Here is a 23,527-nt window from a genome sequence, read left to right on the forward strand (position 1 = left end):
CCTCGATTAAGTGGACTCCTGCGGCTTTTTTCCTTCTGCGACTGGCTTATTTCACTCAGCATAAGGCTCTCAAGGTTCACCCGTGTAGCATACTGCAGAACTTCGTTCCCTTTTAAGGCGGAAGAATATTTCATTGTATGTATATTATCTGCGTTTCTACTTTCGGGGCTTTCCATTAGAGAAGCATTCCTGTGAAAAAGAAAGTGAAGTCACTCAATCGTGTCCGACTCTTTGCGACCCCATGGACTGTAGCCTATCAGGCTCCTTAGTCCATGGAATTTTCCAGGCAAGAATACTTGAGTGGGCTGCCATTTCCTTTTGCAGAGGATCTTCCCAACCCAGGGATTGAACCCGGGTCTCTGGAGTTGCAGGAAGTCTAGAAACATTCCTAGAAGTACCCAAATAAATGTCCACTTCCAGAGTCTCCAGGAAAGTGCAGAGTTGGAGACAACTCAAATTTCAGATGGATACCTTGAATATAGGTCAGGTTTTAGAAAGATGTAAATACGCTGGCACAGAAATGCAGACATCAATCGTTCCCTGAAAACTCATGCTGAAGAGGAGGCTCTATGGTTCAATCCACATTAGTAAAAACAAACAAAAATAAAATTTAATTCCAAGTTGCTGCTGGTGGTAATCTTGAGTACTCTGTAAAACTTGGGATTTTAAAAATAGTTTGGAGTCTATGTGTGGTCACAAAGAACAGTAAAGATATTTTTGGAGATGAAAACAGGAACAGGAGGGCACACACTTGTTGCTCAAAGAGGTGGTCAGAGAGGAGCATGCTCGGTCCACTCATGTGCTTACAAAGTGATATTAAGAGGTGATGATAGGGATCTCCCTGGCGTTCCAGTGGTTAAGACCTCACCTTCCAGTGCAGGGGGTGTGGGTTCCATCCCTGGTGGAGGAGCTAAGATCCCACATGTCTTGGGGCCAAAACATAAAACGGAAGCAACATTGTAAGAAATTCAATGAAGGTTTTTAAAAAATGGTTCATGTCAAAAAATCTAAAAAAAAAAAGAGGCTATGATAATCCGGTAGGAAAGGATCCTCTTGGAGACACCCCTTGAGGTCCCATAGGTCTAGCTCTGTCCTGGGCTGTTTATCCAGCTAACCCCCATCCAACTGGTGTGCATCTCCAGCCAGAGGGCACCTCAGCTTCTAAGGTCATCCATCAGTTACACCTTGAACTTTATCACCTGACCCTGCTACGGCCTCTTAGTAATCTTGGCGCAGGTATACTTCCCGAGAGCATCCTTACCCTTGAGTCTCCCAACCGATGACATCTTCCTGCTACCTTCCCTGGCTTCTTTCCTGAGCTTCGAAGATGCGCTCATCTAGCTATGAAGCTTGAAAAGTGAAAGTGAAAGTCGCTCAGTCGTGTCCGACTCTTTGCGACCCCAAGGACTATGCAGTACATGGAATTTTCCAGGCCAGAATACTGGAGTGGATAGCCTTTCCCTTCTCCAGGGGATCTTCCCAACCCAAGGGTCGAACCCAGGTCTCCCTCATTGCAGTGGATTCTTTACTAACTGAGCCACAAGGGAAGCCCCACTGGAGCTTGACACGATGCAAACAACCACTGTAACAGCTGTTGTGCAGTGAGTACCTCCCTGCTGTTCATAGGGGCGAGTGAGTACCCACAGCGACCCCGTGAGGCAGGTGTCGGGATCACACCCATTATACAGGTGAAAACTGAGGCTGTGAGAGCTCCATGTAGCCCCGCCCCTCAGGACTCACCTCTCCAGCACTAGCCTGTGGGGATCACAGGTAAGTTTGCTTCAATTGTACAAAGATAGACAGGGTGGTAGTTCTCTTGGGATAAAAAACACTTTTCTTCCATTTTCTATTCCACCAATTTCCTCCCCGTTTCAGTTTTCCTTCACATAGATGTCAGCGTGTTTCCAGTTTTCTGGAATCCTTTGACTATTTTGACTGCTCACTTTGCAGGTGGTTATTTGGCAGTGGGGAGTTGGGGAGCACCTGTTTGTTTTTTTAAATCACTGCTCACAAAGACCCTTTTCCTAGCTGATAGCTTCAGGGCTTCTTTCCCACCATGTCTCTGGTCGCGTTGGCCCAGGAGCGGAACTCCCGGGGACAATACAGGGTCAGTCACAACCGCGGGAGGGAAAGAGCCTCGCACCTGGAATGTTCCTGACTGCACAGAGGAGGAATCTGAACAGACAAGGTTGGTGAGTTTTTCTCTTTTATTCAAAGCTTCTGGGTCAGAGTTTATCTCCACCCCCCCACCCCCTCACCCCCAGCTTCCCTGAGGAGGCTGTGAGATGGCTGAACAGCTGGACCAAAGTGAGAAGATGCCATCTGTCTTCCTGGAGATAGGAAGTCCAAACATCGGAGTCCTCAGACCTAACTGAGAGATGGCTGACCTTGATCGTCAATTCTCTCAGCTCATCAAAAGGAAGAGTTTTCAAGGAGGTTAGAGTTTTCAAGGAGGTCTGGGTTTGTAACAGAAACACTTTCCGGAAGAACTCTAATCTTCCTCCTATCAAGGATTTTCAAATAAATTTTTTAAAGAAGTAGAAATCCTATTTAGAACAAAAGTAGACTCTGGAGATGTTAGTCTGTCAGGCTGACTGCTGGAGGAGGAAACATGGCCTATCCCCAGGCCCAGCTGTGAATAGGCAGGATACACGTGTGTGTGTGTGTGTGTGTGTATGTGTGTGCGTGTGTGTGTGTGCATATGTGTGTGTGTGTGTAGAGGAGTCAGGACATGAAAGAAGGTGCATGTGGCTGAATTTCTTGTTCCTTCTGTTCCTTCTTTGTGTTTAACTCAAAGGAAAAAAAATGCACAGGCTGCTTGGGGGTGTCCAGGTGGAACGAAGCCACCGCAGTTCAGTTCAAGTGAACTGCAATCCGCAAATATATCTGAGAAGCAGTCTTTGCCAAGGGACAAACACTGTTTTGCCTACCCTTTTTATAGGAGATATTTTAAAAAGTCAAGTGAGAGCCTGCAATCTGAAGGGTCCACACCTCCTTTTTTTTCAGCCTGCAGTGATGGGAGTAGGTGAGTGGGATGGGGTCGTCAGGGAGAGGTAGAGGGAGTTCTATGTAGCGGGGAGGGGACAGTATGTTTGGCTTAAGGAGAGGAGAATTAGAGGCCTTCGTGACTAGGGCTGTCTCCCCACTAATGATAACCAGGTCTGCTGAGGGGTGCTTACACAACAGAAGTATATTTTCTTGGTTCTGGTGGCTCTACCGCTGAGATGAAGCTGTTAGCAGTTTGGTCTTTCCTGAGGCCTCGCTTCTTGGCTTGCAGATGGCCGTCTTTTCCCAGTGTCTACACACGATCTTCCCTCTGTGGAACTCTGTGTCCAAATTTCCACTTCCTATAAGGAAACCGATTCTACTGAATTAGGGTCCAACCTAATGACCTCATTTAACCTGATCACCACTTTAAAGACCCTATCTCCAAACACAGTCACATTTTGAGATACTAGGAATTAGGATTTTAACCTATGAATTTAGCAGTGGGGTGATACAATTTAGCCCACAGGACTGGATTGAGGCATTAGCTTTGTGAGAAACTCTTGAAGAAGAGGTAACCCAGGTGGTGCTACTGGTAAAGAATCCACCTGCCAGTTCAAGAAACATGGGTTTGATTCCTGGGCTGAGAAGATCCCCTGGAGGAGGAAATGGCAATCCACCCCAGTATTCTTGCCTGGAAAATCCCGTGGACGGAGGAGCCAGGTGGGCTACAGTCAAAAGGGTTGCAAAGAATCAGATGCAGCTGAGCACACAGCACAAAGGCATCAATATCTTAAGGAAGAAGAAGTTTGGTTGGACCATTTGCCTCAGTTGTCAAGTCACAGAGAGCACAGCCTGGGATAAAAGTTTTGACTGAGCAAAGGGGACCAAAGTCTTTAGTCATCTGGTCAACTAGGATGCTGCTGGTGCTGGAGGAGCTTGGACAACTGGCTGGCGGGGGCAGGGGGTGGATAATAAATGCTGTCCTTTGAGCTCTGCCTTCTGCCTCTCTTTCGTCTTTTCTGCTGTTTCTCACAGAACATCTCCTTCACGCCTGCGGCCTCAGTTTCCCTGGTGTGCTCATCATTTCTCCATCACATCCTCTTGTCTCAACACCTCTTCCAAAGACCTGCTGATCCCCTCTTAAAGTTCAAGGTGTAGGAGGTGCCACCTTTCTGGGAGTCAAGTCTTCTGTCTCTGATTATATGTCATTTGCTTTCATTTTTCAGAGACAGCATTCTTTCAACCATATCTTGACTTTTTCATTACCAGTAATTTCCATTTGTACTTTTCAACTTTTGTTTTCCCAAAGACGAAGATAAATAGTGTCTGTTCCTGCAAGACCTTTGACTGATGTTAACCTTGTTTTGCACCAGAGATCTCTAGCAGTCTGAAGCACCAAGCTCTGCAGACATGAAGGCATCCAATGAATCCCACCCGTTCCTTGAAACAAAAGCCATCCTGCTGCCAAATGCTGTGGAATTATATAATTATCAGTTTTGCTTTGTTAGATAATTGTGCTTTTTAAATGCTTTCCTGAAAATAGCTTTACCAAAATCTACATTTTCTACCTTCTCTGAAACTGAGGGATGATTGGAGGGTTTTGTTTTTTTTTTCTTTCTGATTTTATTGTTGCTAAAATGTTTCACAAATGACATTATTAAAAATGAACCAGAACAAAGTTAAGGACATTTTTTTTTCATCCTTATTCTCGTCTCTGACACAGAAGAGGCTCTTTCACTTCCCTGGGTCTCCTGTTCTCCACCCACTTGCAGTGTAAGTGGGATGGTCTAAAGATTCATGGAACACTTGCAAAATTCTTGAGATTTCAAACTGAGAAGGTTCTGTGTGAGTGTGAAAAACAAAGACCAGAACTCCTCACAGAACAATGGCTCTTCAGACTCGGCCATGACTGCCCTGCCCTGCTTTTGTACTGCAAAAAGAGCTATGTTTCCATCGCTTTTTGTTTGTTTTTAATATGCTTATTTGATAATTTATTCTGTTTTTAAATTTAAACAACCCATGGGAATTTAGATCACACCATTTACCAACTTTAGTTCAAAAAAAATCATCACAACTTTCAAATGTTACAAAGCATGACATTAAAAAGTCAAGATTAATAACAATAGTTTTAGATCACCTAGGAGAAGAGTGTTTTTTTCCACCACCAGGGTATCTGTCAGCTTCAATAATTGGCCATCATAACTCCCTCGTTGTTTTCTTCTCTAACTCTTTGCTTCTACTAAATCATAATTTTAGGAGCAGAGGACACCAGCAGGTGTCTGATAGCTTCATTAGTTGGTTTGGATATTGGAGCAATTTCTTACTGAAGGCTATCTTTCGAGGCTGCTAGGTCAACAGTTTCACTGCCCGGGGAGCCCAGAAGGGTGAATGTTTGAACCTGGAGTGGAACACTGCCTACAGCCCTGTCCTGCCCTTGACTGACTTGGCCTCTGAGACAGTTTCTTCATGGTCTGGTGCAGTGTTTGAATGTGACTTGTCAACCTGACTGATAATATAATGACTTCTTTCTCTGATGAATGAAGAAAACATTGAGAAAAAAATTCCTACTTGATGATTAGAAGCTTTTATACCAGAGTTCAACCTCCTTGTGAAATTCTGATATCTTTTTTTTTTTTGGCCACACCATGTGGCATGTGGGATCTTAGTTCCCCAACCAAGGATAAAACCTGCGCTCCCTGCAGTAGAAGTGCAGAGTGCTAACCACCTGGACCTCCAGGGAATTCCCCTGATATCTTATTTTGGGTATTTATGATTGTGATACATTAGCTTTGAGGCTAGAAGCTCAACCATCTCTAAAATACTGAAAATGTCACTGCCATTTGCCACTTGGAATCATGTGCTAAGTTGCTTCAGTTGTGTCCGACTCTGTGCAACCCTATGGACTGTAGCCTGCCAGGGTCCTCTGTCCGTGGGATTCTCTAGGCAAGAATACTGGAGTGGGTTGCCATGCCCTTCTCCAGGGAATTTTCCTGATACAGGGATCAAATCCAAGTCTCATGCCTCCTACATTAACAGTTTCTTTACCACAAATGCCACTTGGGAAGCCCACTTGGAATGACAGGAGAGGTCTTTCCTTACATATTAGTTACAAGAAAAAAATACATTTTTATAACCTCATCCTCCTCTCCATAATTTAATGGAAACGGACTTCTTGACTGTGATCTTACTTGAATGTGATTCATACAAACCATGCTAAGCAGAGTCTTGTTGCCCATTTCTTCCCACTGCATGCCCAGAGAGTGGAGGTTAAGTCACCGTGAATTGATCATGTTAGTCATTTTCACTGGCTCCCTCCAGATACAGCGACCAGAGGGCATGCTGATGGTCAGTCACTGCCTGTCTTCTACCAATAAAGTTGTGTATGGATTGGCCTGCAGGAACAGGCCCTGAACTATACAGATATACTCTTTTTTTGCTTCATGTGTGGCTGATGTTCCATCAACCCTGGTTCAACACTTGTTTTCCAGTTTATAACAAAGCTGCCCAAACAATCTCTCATCCTGGTACATGAAAGTCATTGAGATCTTTTCTCTTGTGAATGTGCCATGCTTGGGTCAAGAGTGAGATTGTATTTTGCAGTGTTTTGTCCCAATCTAAGTTGAAGAAACTTTTATTATGTGCACACACACATCATATAGACTACTCTTTCCTCTTGTGTGTCTCACTGATTTTACAAGACTTCCTGTACTGTCATTTGGTAATGGCTTTTGGCAATATCCCTCTCTGCTTTGCCTCTAGGCATAATTTTGTCCTGACTACTGTGATTGATATTACAAGATATTTACTTTTGTTTTTGCTGTCAGTTCAGTTAGTTTAGTCGCTGAGTCACATCCAACTCTTTGCAACCCCATGGGCTGCAGCACACCAGGCTTCCCTGTCCATCACCAACTCTGGTTCCTCTGTGTATTCTTACCATCTCTTCTTAATATCTTCTGATTCTGTTAGGTCCATACCACTTCTGTCCTTGGTATAAGGAGTTCAAAATTGAGTCACGCACCAGTGTAAAGTGAAATTTAAGTGTTAGTTGCTTCAGTTGTGTCCGACTCTTTGTGACCCCATGGACTACAGCCCTCCAGGCTCCTCTGTCCATGGGATTCCTAGGCAAGAGGATATTAGAATACTGTATCCAGAATACTGGAGTGGGTTGCCATTTCCCCTCCAGGGGATCTTCCCAATGCAGAGACTGAACCTGAGTCTCCTGCACTGCAGGCAGATTCTTTACAGTCTGAGGCACCAGGGAAGCCCTAGAGCCTTAGTCCTTTTCTTCAACCATTAATTAATAATCAGTTATTTTCACACTGGAACATATGACTTATTCTGGGGCAAGTGGGGAAAATTTGGTTTACCTGTAACTGTGATTCTGTCACTGCTTAGTTTGAGAATCATAAAGGTATAGATGACTTCCTGCCATCTGTTTGAAAATTTCAAAACAGACAATTCTTGAGCATCAGGGGTCAGTAGATTGCTTATGCAGTGATGATCAGATTTCACATCTTCACTGTCAAACCTCCTACCTGTTTTTTTTATTTATTTTTAAAATTTATTTTGCTTATTCATTCTGTTTTTGTTTTTGTTTTGTGGTGGGGGGTGGGGAGCCACGTGTGCAGCTTTCAGGAACTTAGTTCCCCAGCTAGGGATCGAAACTGGTCACTCAGCAGTGAAAGTGCCGAGTACTAAACACTGGACGTCTGGAGAGTTTCCATCCTACTTGCTTTTTGAAAACAAATAAGCAAACGATCTTTCTGACTGTGTGAAATGATACCCTAGTCACTTGTTCCAGCACAGACAGATTCACATTTACTGCTTTTACTAGAATCTTCACTATTTACATTTAAAACATTTAGAGTTGCAATGTATATAATACTGCTTTCTTTACCACTTTTAGGATTCTATGAAAGACTTCATATAGCCATGAAGATTCAAGGGAAAGAAATAATATAATCATCCCTTAAGTAACTAGAACTGCTGTTGGAAACTAAAGATGTTCTATCAAGGTTATAGAATGAACTTTCAACTTTTAAGCATTAAAAAAAAAAAAGTTCAAGACTACATTGAAAGAATAATGACACCGAAGTTAGAGACTAGGAAATAGTGACTTTATATATCATCACAGTCTGGTGAGTTCTACACTAACAGGACTCTAGAATTAGGTCTCATATGGTGGTTAATAGAAAGTCAAAGGTAATCTAGATTTTTAAAGAACTAAATTGGTTTGAGAAATTACTTAAATTCATGAGTCAGATGACTTCTCTGACATGATGTCAACAGTCTGTGTACGCTTATACTTCAGGGTTACGATCTAATTAGTCAATGCTACATCTTTTAGGAAGATACAACCATGGGACTGTCTTTCAGAAGGATATGGTTACTCTTAATTTTTAAACTTAAATTATGAATTGGCGGGATTCTGACCTGGAGGAGGTCACATCAATCTTATCGGAAATGTATTGTACCCTGGTGGCAGTCCCTCTTCATTGTTTTTCATGATCTTTGTGTCCTCAGGCTCTGGTGCAGACTGAACATAGCAAATACCCCCAAAGTGCTCAGTGGTTATTCATTGGATGAATAAATGGATACATTGATCAGGCCAGCAAGGTATGGTGGATGTGTGCTGCAATCAGACAGACCCGGGTTCCAATTCTGCCTCTGCAATTTATTAGGCTATTGTGTGACCTTGGGTCGGAGAAGGCAATGGCACCCCACTCCAGTACTTTTGCCTGGAAAATCCCATGGACGGAGGAGCCTGGTGGGCTGCAGTCCATGGGGTTGCTGAGGGTTGGACACGACTGAGCGACTTCACTTTCACTTTTCACTTTCATGCATTGGAGAAGGAAATGGCAACCCACTCCAGTGTTCTTGCCTGGAGAATCCCAGGGACGGGGAAGCCTGGTGGGCTGCCATCTATGGGGTCGCACAGAGTCGAACACAACTGAAGCGACTTAGCAGCAGCAGCAGCAGTGACCTTGGGTGAGTTTCTTAAGCTCTCCGACTCTCAGCTTGCTCAAGTGTTTAAGAACAGGAGACATCCTCAGAAAAATGGCAAGAATGACCCTACCTCACAGAGTTCTGGGCTTAAAAGCGGTGTCCCTCTACAAAAGCTCCTGACTGATGGTTCAAAAATGTTTGTCTCTCCTCTTGCATTGGGCTTCTCCTCTTTGGTAGAGATTGTTGAGAATATTCAGAGAAGGAGCTAAATCTCCCAAGTGGGTTGGACACCAAAAAAGTATTAGTCACTCAGTCGTGTCTGACTTTTTGTGACCCCATGGATTGTTGCCTGTCTATGGACTCCTCTGTCTATGGGATTCTCCAAGCAAGAATACTAGGATGGGTAGCTATTCCCTTCTCCAGGGCATCTTCCTGAGCCAGAGATTGAACCTGGGTCTCCTGCATTGCAGGCAGATTCTTTACTGTCTGAGCCACTGCTGCTGCTGCTAAGTCACTTCAGTTGTGTCCAACTCTGTGTGATCCCATAGACGGCAGCCCACCAGGCTCCGCCGTCCCTGGGATTCTCCAGGCAAGAACACTGGAGTGGGTTGCCATTTGCTTCTCCAATGCATGAAAGTAAAAAGTGAAAATGAAGTCACTCAGTCGTGTCCGACTCTGAGCGACCACATGGACTGCAGCCCACCAGGCTCCTCCGTCCATGGGATTTTCCAGGCAAGAGTACTGGAGTGGGTTGCCATTGCCTTCTCTAGGGAAACCCAAAGGGTTAAAGTAAAATGTCTATTTCAAACCTGAGAATGAGAAATTTGAATTTTTTTCTAGAAAAGTTCTTTATATATTATTTAACATGTAAAGGAACTAGATCTGAGAAATAGAGTGCCTGATGAACTGTGGAATGAGGTTCGTGACATTGTACAGGAGACAGGGATCAAGACCATCCCCATGGAAAAGAAATGCAAAAAAGCAAAATGTCTGTCTGGGAGGCTTTACAAATAGCTGTGAAAAGAAGAGAAGCGAAAAGCAAAGGAGAAAAGGAAAGATGTAAGCATCTGAATGCAGAGTTCCAAAGAATAGCAAGGAAAGATAAGAAGGCCTTCCTCAGTGATCAATGCAAAAAAATAGAGGAAAACAACAGAATGGGAAAGACTAGAGATCTCTTCAAGAAAATTAGAGATAACAAGGGAACATTTCGTGCAAAGATGGGCTTGATAAAAGACAGAAATGGTATGGACCTAACAGAAGCAGAAGATATTAAGAAGAGGTGGCAAGAATACACAGAAGAACTGTACAAAAAACATCTTCACGACCCAGATAATCACGATGGTGTGATCACTCACTTAGAGCCAGACATCCTGGAATGTGAAGTCAAGTGGGCCTTAGGAAGCATCACTACAAACAAAGCTAATGGAGGTGATGGAATTCCAGTTGAGCTATTTCAAATCCTGAAAGATGATGCTGTGAAAGTGCTGCACTCAATATGCCAGCAAATTTGGAAAACTCAGCACTGGCCACAGGACTGGAAAAGGTCAGTTTTCATTCCAATCCCAAAGAAAGGCAATGCCAAAGAATGCTCAAACTACCGCACAATTGCACTCATCTCACATGCTAGTAAAGTAATGCTCAAAATTCTCCAAGCCAGGCTTCAGCAATACGTGAACCATGAACTTCCAGATGTTCAAGCTGATTTTAGAAAAGGCAGAGGAACCAGAGATCAAATTGTCAACATCCACTGGATCATGGAAAAATGAAGAGAGTTCCAGGAAGACATCTATTTCTGCTTTATTGACTATACCAAAGCCTTTTGACAATGTGGATCACAATAAACTGTGGAAAATTCTGAAAAGAGATGGGAATACCAGACCACCTGACCTGCCTCTTGAGAAACCTATATGCAGGTCAGGAAGAAACAGTTAGAACTGGACATGGAACAACAGACCGGTTCCACATAGGAAAAGGAGTATGTCAAGGCTGTATATTGTCACCCTGCTTATTTAACTTCTATGCAGAGTACATCATGAGAAACGCTGGGCTGGAAGAAGCACAAGCTGGAATCAAGATTGCTGGGAGAAATATCAATAACTTCAGATATGCAGATGACACCACCTTTATGGCAGAAAGTGAAGAGGAACTAAAAAGCCTCTTGATGAGGGTGAAAGAGGAGAGTGCAAAAGTTGGCTTAAAGCTCAACATTCAGAAAACTAACATCATGGCATCTGGTCCCATCACTTCACAGGAAATAGATGAGGAAACAGTGGAAACAGTGTCAGACTTTATTTTTCTGGGCTCCAAAATCACTGCAGATGGTGATTGCAGCCATGAAATTAAAAGACGCTTACTCTTTTGAAGGAAAGTTATGACCAACCTAGATAGTATGTTGAAAAGCAGAGACATTACTTTGCCAACAAAGGTCTGTCTAGTCAAGGCTATGGTTTTTCCCATGGTCATGTATGGATGTGAGAGTTGGACTGTGAAGAAGGCTGAGCGCCGAAGAATTGATGCTTTTGAACTGTGGTGCTGGAGAAGACTCTTGAGAGTCCCTTGGACTGCAAGGAGATCCAACCAGTCCATTCTAAAGATCATTCCTGGGTGTTCATTGGAAGGACTGATGCTAAAGCTGGTGGTACTTTGGCCACCTCATGCGAAGAGTTGACTCGTTGGAAAAGACTCTCATGCTGGGAGGGATTGGGGGCAGGAGGAGAAGGGGACGACAGAGGATGAGATGGCTGGAGGGCATCACTAACTCGATGGATGTGAGTTTGAGTGAACTCCGGGAGTTGGTGATGGACAGGGAGGCCTGGCGTGCTGCGATTCATGGGGTCGTAAAGAGTCGGACACGACTGAGCGACTGAACTGAACTGAACTAGAGAAGGGCAGGGCAACCCACTCCAATATTCTTGAGTGGAGAATCCCATGGACAGAAGGGCCAGGCAGGCTACAGTCCATAGGGCTGCAAAGAGTCGGACAAGATGAAAGTAACTTATTGCACGCACGCGTGCGTGTGTGCGCGCGCACACACACACACACACACACACACATATACTAGTGGTTAGGACTCAGTGCTTTCACTGCTTTCAGCTGCTGGGGCCCAGGGTTCAATCCCTGGTTGGGGAACTAAGATCCCACAAGCCATGCAGTGTGGTATATAAAGTCCAGGAAAAAAAAAAAAAACAACGAAGAATTCAAAACTCTTGCCTAGGATAAAGTGCAGGATTTCCCGTGGAAGATGTTGATGCATATAATCTCTCCACTGTTTCAGCTAACTGTGTCAGCTGTGTGTAGACATGATTTCAGGAATACATCTAAAATGCAACACCCCTTTTCCTGGATACAAGCTCCTGCTTTTTTAAACAAATCCGTTTATTTCCAATGTCTGCTAAACTTGCCATCTGGGCCTTCCCGATGCCCGAGAATATGGCACTTGGTGCAGTGAAAACAAGATGCAGATAACTGTTTCTCTATTGTAGCAATAAAAACAAACTCATTTGCAAAACTACTAAATGATTTTCAAATGTGGAATGGTAATAAAGGGCAAGTCCGAAACATTCCCCTGCCCATACGGTATAGTAGTAGATTCAGGGCAAGATTTCAAGCATCACAGGACATGACATTCTCAAAACACTGCCTATAATTAGGTATAAAAGCTAGAAAACAGAACTGGGCTTAAGTCTGAGAAAGACAGACTGAAACACAAAAATATGTGTAATCTCTCTTGAATTACCAAGCTTGTCCTCAAAAAAAAACAAAAAAAGAAGAGATAATAAGTAAATAGTAGCCAGTGCTAAGATTCCAGGATAAAACACACTGGGTCACAGGGGACTTCCCTGGCAGTCTAGTTCCAGTACAGGGGTTATGGGTTTGATCCCTGGTGGGAGAGATAAGATCCCACATGCCTGGCAGCCAAAACACCAAAACATAAAACAGAAGCAATATTGTAACAAATTCAATAAAAACTTAAAAAAAAAAAAAAAAACACGGAGGCACACAAAGTTAAAGCCATACATATGTACAAGCATATTTGCAAAATGCGATGCATGGTTCATGCCTATGTATGGACCCCGCCAGAACTGAGAATGTGATAAGGAAATTCTGAAGTTAGGGGCTCAGATTCTCTTATATAAAACTTTAAAATAAGCTTATCAGTGATTCAGTTGGCCTCAAATAAATTCTTTCTGTTCATCTTAATATAAAGGACAGAAACTCATCCAAGATATGAACGCTGTCCTCAAAGATAAACAGAGAGAAAGTGGACAGACCTTGCCTGACTCTTGTATTTAACTGAAAGTTGCTGCTCTAAGGCAAGATCTGCAGACTCTATGAATGGCACAGTCAAATCTGGCTCATTGTCAATCTGTATAAATAAAGGTTTGTTGGCATACAACCATGCCTATTAATTTACATATTGCCTATGCTATTTTTGAATAGTTGTAACAGAGACCATAGGGCCTCCCAGGTAGCCCAGCGGTAAAGAATCTGCCTGCCAATGCAGGAGATGTGAGTTTGATTCCTGAATTGGTAAGATGCCGTGGAGAAGAAAATGGTAACCCACTCCAGTATTCTTGCCTGGAGAATTCCATGAACAGAGGAGCCTGGCGGACTACAGTCCATGGGGTCACAAAGAACTGGACACATCTTAGCGACTAAACAACATACCCACAAAGTCAAAAATATTTATTACCTGGTTCTTTACAAAAAAAGTTTACAGATCCCTGCCATAGTGTCAGCACCTTTCTGTGTTCCGTCTTTGGAGGAAATGGAGAAGGTGCGGCAAGGCACCAAATTTTACTTCTTCATATGTTCAGTTCAGTTCAGTTCAGTTCAGTTGCTCAGTCATGTCCGACTCTTTGCGACCCCATGAATCGCAGCACGCCAGCCCTCCCTGTCCATCACCAACTCCCGGAGTTCATTCAAACTCATGTCCATCGAGTCAGTGATGCCATCCAGCCATCTCATCCTCTGTCGTCCCCTTCTCCTCCTGCCCCCAATCCCTTCCAGCATCAGGGTCTTTTCCAACGAGTCAACTCTTCGCATGAGGTGGCCAAAGTACTGCAGTTTCAGCTTTAGCATCAGTCCTTCCAATGAACACCCAGGACTGATCTCCTTTAGAATGGACTGGTTGGATCTCCTTGCAGTCCAAGGGACTCTCAAGAGTCTTCTCCAACACCACAGTTCAAAAGCATCAATTCTTCGGCACTCAGCTTTCTTCACAGTCCAACTTTTACATCCATACATGACCACTGGAAAAACCATAGCCTTGACTAGATGGACCTTTGTTGGCAAAGTAATGTCTCTGCTTTAGGTTGATCATAACTTTCCTTCCAAGGAGTAAGCGTCTTTTAATTTCATGACTGCAATCACCATCTGAAGTGATTTTGGAGCTCAAAAAAATAAAGTCTGACACTGTTTCCACTGTTTCCCCATCTATTTGCCATGAAGTGATGGGTCCAGATGCCATGATGTTAGTTTTCTGAATGTTGAGCTTTAAGCCAACTTTTTCACTCTCCTCTTTCACTTTCATCAAGAGGTTTTTTAGTTCCTCTTCACTTTCTGCCATAAAGGTGGTATCATCTGCATATCTAAAGTTATTGATATTTCTCCCAGCAATCTTGATTCCAGCTTGTGCTTCTTCCAGCCCAGTGTTTCTCATGATGTACTCTGCACAGAAGTTAAATAAGCAGGGTGACAATATACAGCCTTGATGTACACCTTTTCCTATGTGGAACCTGTCTGTTGTTCCATGTCCAGTTCTAACTGTTGCTTCCTGACCTGCATATAGGTTTCTCAAGAGGCAGGTCAGGTGGTCTGGTATTCCCATCTCTTTCAGAAGTTTCCACAGTTTATTGTGATCCACACAGTCAAAGGCTTTGGTATAGTCAATAAAGCAGAAATAGATGTTTTTCTGGAACTCTCTTCATTTTCCCATGATCCAGCGGATGTTGGCAATTTGATCTCTGGTTCCTCTACCTTTTCTAAAACCAGCTGGAACATCTGGAAGTTCATGGTTCACATATTGCTGACGCCTGGCTTGGAGAATTTTGAGCATTACTTTAGTAGCATGTGAGATGAATACAATTGTGCGGTAGTTTGAGCATTCTTTGGCATTGCCTTTCTTTGGGATTGGAATGCAAACTGACCTTTTCCAGTCCTGTGGCCACTGCTGAGTTTTCCAAATTTGCTGGCATATTGAGTGCAGCATTTTCACAGCATCATCTTTCAGGATTTGAAATAGCTCAACTGGAATTCCATCACCTCCACTAGCGGATCTTCCTAACCCAGGGATTGAACCCACTCCTCTTAAGTCTCCTGCATTGGCAGGAAGATTCTTTACCACTAGTGCCACCTGGGAAGCCCCCAACCACTAGACTGCCTGGGAATTCCCTGACTTCTTCCTTGTTGAAAGAAGTCTACCAGAGTGGACTTGAGTCGTACGTGATGAGTCTGCCCAAGCCGACCAAGGCATTTTGGCTGACTTTAAGGTTGATAGGAATCACCAGCTGGATGGAATGTGTCACTAACTGTGCCAGTTGTTATTACTGAAGGGGATCCAGATTGATCACGATGCAGCCATTTTAACACCTTACTTTCCTATCTTCCGCTGGTAGGGAGGACAGAATAGTTAGGACTTGTTAGGTGCATTGCAGTTTACTTAGGGTGAGGAGATGATGCTTGAGTAAGGGCTGCATGGGGCAGATGGAACAGTGGATGGAAAGAGACGGTGGCCAAGACAAAGCAAGGAATTTGCACTAGCGGGAGCCTGTAGCCTCCCTGGGGAACTGGCAGGAGGTGAGGGTTGAGAGGCAGACAGTGAAGCTGTCTGAACTCCCCACTAAGATGGAGTTCACCTGCCAAGTTCCTTTCTGAAGTTTTATTCCCTTTCTTATCCTGCCCCTAGACCTCTCAGGCTGGAGGAGTCTGAAAGAAAAGGTAGGAGAAGGTAATATTGAGCAGGTGCCTGCAGGGCCTTTTGGGGTACAAAAGCCCCTCTGTGCCCCCTGTTCCTTGAAAAAGGCATTAGTCTCCTAGGAGTTTCCTGAGTTCCAAAGAGCAGACTCAAGCAATTACTAATGAGGGAAGTGAGGGCATGCAGAAGCCAAGGCAGTCAAGCAACAACACTAAGGATAGGTTAAGCAGTAGTTCACTACAAAACAGTCCTCATTCCTCCTCAAGGAATATACATAACAATCTGCTGCATATCTTTGCATTGCTCTGCAGAAACCAAGGCCCCCCCCCGCACCCAAATGGAGAATGGTGACCATATGTTGACCACAAGCACACAGATCTCAGATTGGTTGGAACCAGAATGCTGATGATTAAGATTCCTGAAATTTCCTGTTACCTCACCACCAACCAATCAGAAGAAGGGCGATGAGCTGCAACCCTCACCCCAAATGTTGCCTTTAAAAACACTTTGTCTGAAAGACATCAGCAAGTTCAGCCATTGGATAATGAGCAGCCCATTCTCCTTGCTGGTGTCCTGCAATAAACACTGTACTTTCCTTTATCACAACCTGGTATCAGTAGACCGGCTTTGCTGCATAGTAGGCAAGCCGACCACAGTTTGGTACAGTAACAAAGGGAGGCTAGGAAATCTAGTTTTTATTCCAGGCTGCAGTGTGTTCAGCTAAAAATTGGGGTCTGTTACTAAGTCAGAAAGAGAATATGTGTTCAGTGAGCAGGTAACTGTTTCTTCCAGTATTCAATGAGATGTATCATGTTTATCCCTCACTATTGGGAGGTAATCTGATAACTTGAGCTAAGCTGTTCTTTGTATGTGTTTAATGTGTTTATCTAATGAATTTATAAATGATTATGTAGACAGTAATTAAACCTTGCTGGGCTGTTTCTTTTACAAGAAAGAAAAAACAAGTCATCCGAATCCTCTTTCACAAAAGTTAAACCTTTTTCTAAACTCAGTTTTTGTGGGTTTTTTTTTTTTTTGCCTGAGGCTTATGAGGTTTTATTTCCCTGAACAGAGATTGAACCTGGGACCTTGGCAACGAGAGCATGAATCCTAACCACTGGACCTCCAGGGAATTCCCTAAAACTTTGGTTTTGAAACTTTTGTCTACTCCTAAATCATAGAGTCAAGAACAGTGGCTGCAGTGGCTTCTAAAAAGAAAATATTTAAGTAGCCAAGGGGCTACCTACCACCAAGAGAAATTTCAAGATAGTTTCTTCCTTCAGGCTTTTGCTCAAATATCTTGTCAGTGAGGCCCTTCCTGTTTGCCCAACCTAAAACAACACAGTCCCAACCTCCATTCCCTTCTCCTTGTTTGTTTTCTCCTTGCCATTTATCACCATACTTGCTATCTCATTATTTGCTCCTCCCTACTAGAGAGGAGTGACTGGGAGGCAGGTCATTTGTCATTTTGTTCACTATTGTTGCAAATGGTCCCTGATGACCACTTTGTGGCCATCAAACGAGCTGGAAGCCAAATCTCTTTTGTACAGTGGCTTCCAGAGGCTGTTGCAGCCGTTCAGTGACCCTGAGGCAACCATCTGAGTCTGAGGAGAGAAGGTAATATGTTAAAGGATGCTACGGAAAGAGATTTAGTCCTAAGATCACCTCTGAGCTGCTGAACCAATGTAGTAGAGCCTTCTCCTAGAGTGTTTATTATGTGTGAGGAAGAGGAAGACAGACCCTGACATCTGGGAACAGGCTTGGTCCTCAGCCTAGGTGTTGTCAACATGAACAAGTTCACAGAACACCAACACCAGACAAGGCCATTCGGTGACCTGATGGATCAAGGAAAATCGAGACCACTGCTGTAATCATGTCAGTGACCATGTGGAGAGGTAGGTGGTGGTAAGGAAGAAATTTTCCTCTACCTTCTAGGGTCTTCTGGCTGGTCTCAGAATTGACATGAGACAGACTAATTGGAGAAAAATCAAGTCAAGTTTAACAACAGGTATACATGAGAAAGAGCTTCCCAGGTGGCGCAATGGTGGAGAATCCACCTGCCAATGCATTAGCCACAGGAGACGGCGATTTGATCCCTGGGTCCGGAAGGTCCCCTGGAGTAGGAAATGTCAACCCACTCCAGTATTCTTGCCTGGAAATTCCATGGACAGAGGAGCCTAGCAGGCTACAGTGCATGGGATCACAGAGAGTTGGATGCGACTGAGCAAACACACACACATACATGGGAGAGCCCCAGAAAAACTGAGTAACTTTCCAAATGGCTAAAGCCCTCGCCTTACATACCATCCTCAACTGAAGACAAAAGAGGATCTTGAGGGTGTAGAGGTTACCAGGAAAAGCACATTATAAAGGGGGAAGGTTGTGATGCAGATTTGTCATTGCTTTCTCCAATGATTAGAATTTTTAGGGAATTCCCTGGTGACCTAGTGGTTAGGACTCTGTACACTCACGTCAAGTTCCTAGGTTCAACTAAAATCCCACAAACCTCATGAAATAGACAAAAAAAAAAAAAAGAAAAGAAAGAAAGAGAAAATCATCTCTCTTTAAATACCTTTCTCTAGGTCTTGCACATGAGCTGTCATTTATTCTTCATATAGAACCATTTGTTTGTGATATATTAATATAACTATGTGCTCAAATAAGTTTGGAAAATAATATGCTTGCTCTATGTTAGTTCCATTTAAAAATGTGGAGAATAACGATATATGTTTCATATAATAATAAAAAAAGAAAAACTCAGAAATGATGTGACAAGACTCAGTAAAGAATTAGAAATGAAAGGAGGGGAAAAAGGAATTTTTAGAGATTTGGTCCTTCTCTTCCAGGTAAAGGAGACATCTAATAAACGGAGATTTCCTTTACAAATATAAATGTTACACAAGGGTAACTCCTACTTGGTTTTCAGAGTTTTTCCCCTCTCTGCTGTTTGTCAAAAAATAACCAGCTTAAAATAATATTTCTAAGAGAGACCGTTTGGAGTGGCAAATCCTGTTCCCCAACACCGGCATGGTCTTCCCTGCCTTAATCATCTCTCCCGGGAGGGGCCTGGGAGCCGTCTTTGAGGAGACGGGATTGTGACTGCAGACATGGGGGATCTCTGCAAGTGGGGGGGATTATGAGCGTGGTGGGCTTGGAAGGGGTAGAAAAATGCAGGGGGCACTGAGCAGCCGTTGGATGGTACCGGGAAGACATGGGGCTGGAGGGCAGTTTGCAAGCTATATCTTAGAGGTCACTGGTGTGAACAGAGGGGGAGCAGGTCTCTGAGTCTGGGGGGCACGCAGGGGGCGGCTGCGGGGTCCGTATATGACCATAGTGGGGATGGGGTAGGGGAAAGGGATCGATGAGGGAAGCCTGGTCTCTGAACCGCTAGGAGGGATGAGGATTGCCGGGGTCCTGGGAACGCCTTTGGTCCGCCACCCACAGAGGACGTGGGCGAGGCTCAGGTTCAAAGCCCGACCGCTCCTAGCTCAGGGCGCGCCCGGCCAGCGGGGAGAGGCGGGGCTCCAGAGGGGTCCCCGAGGGCCACCTCGGGCGCTCTCTGGAGAAGAAAGGGGTGCGCGAGCAAGTTCAAAGCGGGCCCCACCTGCCTGCAGGGCCGGGCGAGGAGCGGGGCGGGGCGGGGCGAGGCGGGCGCGGGGAGGGAGGCGGGGCGGGCGCGCGGTTGCTAAGCCGGCGCCCCCGGAGACGTTCCCCGTGGCTGTCGCCCGGCGCAGCACAAGGCGGGCGGCGGGAGGGAACGAGCAGAGGAGGCGGCGCGGGTTCCTCGCCGCTAGCGCCGCGCCCGCCCTGCCGTCGAGCCGCTGCCCCGTGTCCGGGCCTCCGAGCCATGCCCGCCGCCACGCCTGCCCCGCGCCCGCCGCCGCCCCCCGCCCGGCCCGCCCCCGGCTGCCCCACTCGGCCCACCCCGGGTAAGTGCTGTGCGCTCGGGCGCCCACCGGGTCGGGGCCGCCGCCGGAATAGGGGGAGCCCTTCTGTCTCCGGGACTGGAGACCCCGCTCCGTGCGCGGCGGGGCCTCAGTGCGGGTCCCGCGGGGGTGCCCGGAGCAACCGCGCAGTGCTTGTACGCGCGTGTATATGCGCGCGCGCGCGTGTGCTTGTGTGTGTGTCCACACCAGCTGCAACTCGCCTCCTCGGGGTTAACGCTATCCCGAGCTGGGTTCCTGTCCCTCGCTGTCCAGAGGGGCCGGCCTGGGAAACGCGGGGACATCCTGCAAGGTGCGGTGGGGCTGCAGGAGAAGGGAGCCGCGAGGGAGCAATCCGGCCTGTATCTGTATTGAGCATCTCGACGTCGCAGGTGCTTTACCTAGAGTTGACCTCATTTCATCCTCTCCACAGACCTATAAGGAAGGTGGATTTATTCCCATTTGTCGGATGAGCAAACGGAGGTTCCCAAGGTCACATGGCTTGATAGCAGCCAAGCTGGGATTTGAACCCAGGTTTCCTGCAGCTCTGTGACCCGTCTAAAGGAAAGGCAGTTCTCCTTAGAAGTAAAGAAACACAGAGAAGAACTAAAGACCGCAGGAGAAAAGGCTCCAGGCAGAGCATTTGGGGCACGAACAGAAAAAAAAAGGAAAGAAAATGAATTCGTGAAATATCCCATCAATGATTTCAAATATAGGACCTCATTTCCACAGCCTTCCCTTGTCTGACTCTGGGGTGAGGTGTTGTGAGACGGGAGAAGGCCGTACAGGGCTGGGCAGAGGTGTCTGGAGACACCTTTTCGGGGTATCTGCCTGCTGGGAGAGGGGAGGGTGAGGAGAAGTTGTGGAGAGAACTCAGTTGTTACTCATTGTCAACAGTTAGTCATCTTTCCATCCCCCTGCACCGCCCCCCACTATGGATTCCATCTCCTTTACTTTCTGTCTTGTCCAAGATGACAGCTGTCAAGTTGAAGCTGGGTCCTTCCATGTCGATTGTCTTGACATGAGGTGATCCTGTGCCTTGATGGCTGGATTAGGAGCCGTGAACTTAGTCCATTTACTGCTTATAGTGGTGATCTGCAAGCTAGTGTTGAGCTAACACAACGAATGGGGCATTTAGAATAGTAGCCAAGCATTGTGCTTATCTTTAAGGGGCAAGGTGGCAAGAAGCAGGGGCCCTAGCAAGCAAAAAACAAAAAAAAAAAAAAAAAAAGGAAAAGGCTATTGGGTTTCCCTGGCAGCCCAACTTCAGGAAAACATTTCAGCTTAATATTTGAATTGCTTTGGGCAATGACAGAAAATGCTTCATGGGAGAAAGAAGAGAGTCAGGAAACAATTCTGAAAGAGGCTCTGTAACTCATTCCATGAAGGTTTGAAAGGTCTTTGAGCCAGGTCCTTTTTGGGTGAGCCAAAAGAAATATGAGAACCCCATGAGGCTGCAGAATAACTGAGTCAGCAGTATCGTGGCCATGCTTTGGGTGAACCTTGGAGAAAGGAATACTGAACCCTGGGCTGTCAGGGACTCTCCACTGTCGCTCAGTGTCCCCTCAGAGCCCTTTCTGCACACTGGGACCCCGGGTGCTTTCATTTCCAGCTGCCAGCCTCTCCTCTTTGTTGGAGGAAGACCCTCTTTGCTGGGGCTTCTGGTATCTGTAGAAATCCACTGTAGAGTGGCATCGCGTTGACCTCCAGGCATCATTGCTGCTCTGGCTTCTCTTTCTGGCTTCACATCTTCACTCCCCTACCAATATTTTTCGTAGGGGTACTTGCTAATGAAACACTTTCCTAGGAAATTCCTATCTCAGGATTTGATGCTAGGGAACCGAGCCAAACATTTCTTGAGTAGGACTATATCATGAGCTCTGGGCAGCCTGTGCTAGCCTGCAGAGTGCCTTGGTAAGAATTTTTCACAAAGTGCCTCCTGATGGATGGAGCTCTGTGCCTAGGCACTAGTTTAACCAACAGGGAGTCAGAGCCCATTAATCACCTCATCTGGGTGCCTTCGGTGAGTGCCCAAAGGGTGGCATGGTGCTCTGGCATAATGCAAAACAAAATGGAGCATTGCTTCATTGTCCACAGGATCTCACTCTTGCCTTCCCTCAACCCTCTTTTAACCAGTTCGAGGGAAATGTCCCTCCCATGTTTTCCTAAATATTTGAATATTTCAGGCAGGTGTCCTGCTTTTCTCTGGTTACATGTGGAGCTGGGTAAATGTCTTAGCTTCTTTCTTTTTAAAAAAATTTTGTGATGTGCACGCTTTTTAATGTTTTTATTGAATTTATTGTAATATCGCTTCTGTTTTATGTTTTGGTTTTTGGGCCGTGAGGCTTATAGGCTCTTAGCTTCCCGAACAGGGATTGAACCCACACTCCCTGCATTGGAAGGCAAAAATCTCAACCACTGGACCACCAGGGAAGTCCCTTTAGCTTCATTCTGAAGACAATAAAGGGAAAGGAAGAGCTGTCTTGACCAGTGGAATCACAGTACCACAGACTCCAGGGACCGGCTGGTGCCTGACCATGGAGGGTGATGGGTCTCCACCAGCCTGGCTTTCCAGGGGCCTCTGCCTGGATTTGGGTTCCTTGTGAGGGGCTTGGATAGGCTTCACTAGTTGAAGGCTCTTGCCTGATAATGTTTTCTTTCCTTGCATCCAGGGGGCTGTTGTGTCTGGTATCCAGAGTTTCCCAGGTTTTTCTGTGGTGGCCTCCTATGAATGTCTAAATCTGGCCCATCTGTCAGTAACACAGAGCCCCTTTTGAAGATGCATATGTTGGGGAGTTCTTTGGGAAGGATGTTTTTAACTTCCTGGTAATGTAGGTCAGAAGAGGGAAATACAGGGAGAGTGGAAGTATGGGGAAGCAGACATCTGTCCTGGGAGTCAGGGAGTTCAGGTCCATTCCCAGAGGTCTGAGGCTTCCTGGTGACCTGGTGCAAGGCATTGGACTTCTCTGGGAACCTCGGAGTCTTCACCTTCTTAGCTTAATAGTCATTGTCCAGCCATCCTCAAAGGGTTGTCTGATGATCAAGGAGAAAATATTTTTATTAATTCATCAACAATTATTGACCAAGCCCATAAAATCATTGCCCAGGGAGAGCTGGCAGTGTCTTGGGGAGAGTGGTATATGTAGAGGCGTAGTGGTGTCAGAGGTGATGGGTACGGCTGGGTGAAGGGAAATGGAGATCTCTGGAAGGCTGGAAGATCTGGAAGGCTGTTCCTGAATGGCAGGGTGTCATGCAGTGTGTGGTGATGGGGATTACAATTCTTGAGTCCAAGAGAGTTGCCTTCAAACCCTGACTCTGACTCTTCAGAGCTGTGTGATGATGGGCAAAGTACTCAACCACTCAGAACCTCAGTTTCCTCATCAGTAAAATGGACGTGAGTGAATTGTTCTGAGAATTCAGTGATATAAAACACTTCACAGATATCATTATGATGAGAAAGTGTTGTGTTTTTTAGTGAATTCTTTTTCATCTTTCAGTCTTATTGTGATATAATTGCATACATCAGTATATAAAAGTATGGTTATTAAAGTTACCTGTCAGGATGGAGAGATTCTGTTTGGGTACCTTGGGTCAGTGCCTCTCAAATGTTGAAAGTATATGAATCAGCTGGGATCTTGCTAAAATGTGGGTTTTGACCCAGGTGTCTGGGGTCTGGTTCCACTTTTCTCACTAGCTACTCAGTTCTTCTTATTTAAAAAAAATTATTTATTTATTTATTTGGCTTCCCTGGGTT

At 45.3% G+C, this 23,527-nt stretch overlaps 1 protein-coding gene across 2 annotated transcripts in view; it reads left to right on the top strand.

The window, feature by feature from the left end:
• The first annotated feature begins 19,183 nt into the window (after nt 1–19,183).
• DCLK3 (doublecortin like kinase 3) overlaps nt 19,184–23,527 on the top strand; it is a 42,376-nt gene continuing 38,032 nt past the window's right edge. Inside the window, exon 1 of one of the 2 annotated variants that reach the window (XM_061395888.1) lies at nt 19,184–19,779. In XM_061395888.1, the coding sequence (XP_061251872.1) occupies nt 19,698–19,779 (82 nt within the window). In that variant the 5' untranslated portion in view covers nt 19,184–19,697. The remainder of the gene's footprint in view (nt 19,780–23,527) is intronic. The other variant, XM_061395886.1, reaches the window with a different exon arrangement.

Source organism: Bos javanicus, chromosome 22, assembly GCF_032452875.1.
Source record: "Bos javanicus breed banteng chromosome 22, ARS-OSU_banteng_1.0, whole genome shotgun sequence".
In the NCBI taxonomy this organism is placed as follows: Eukaryota; Metazoa; Chordata; class Mammalia; order Artiodactyla; family Bovidae; genus Bos; species Bos javanicus.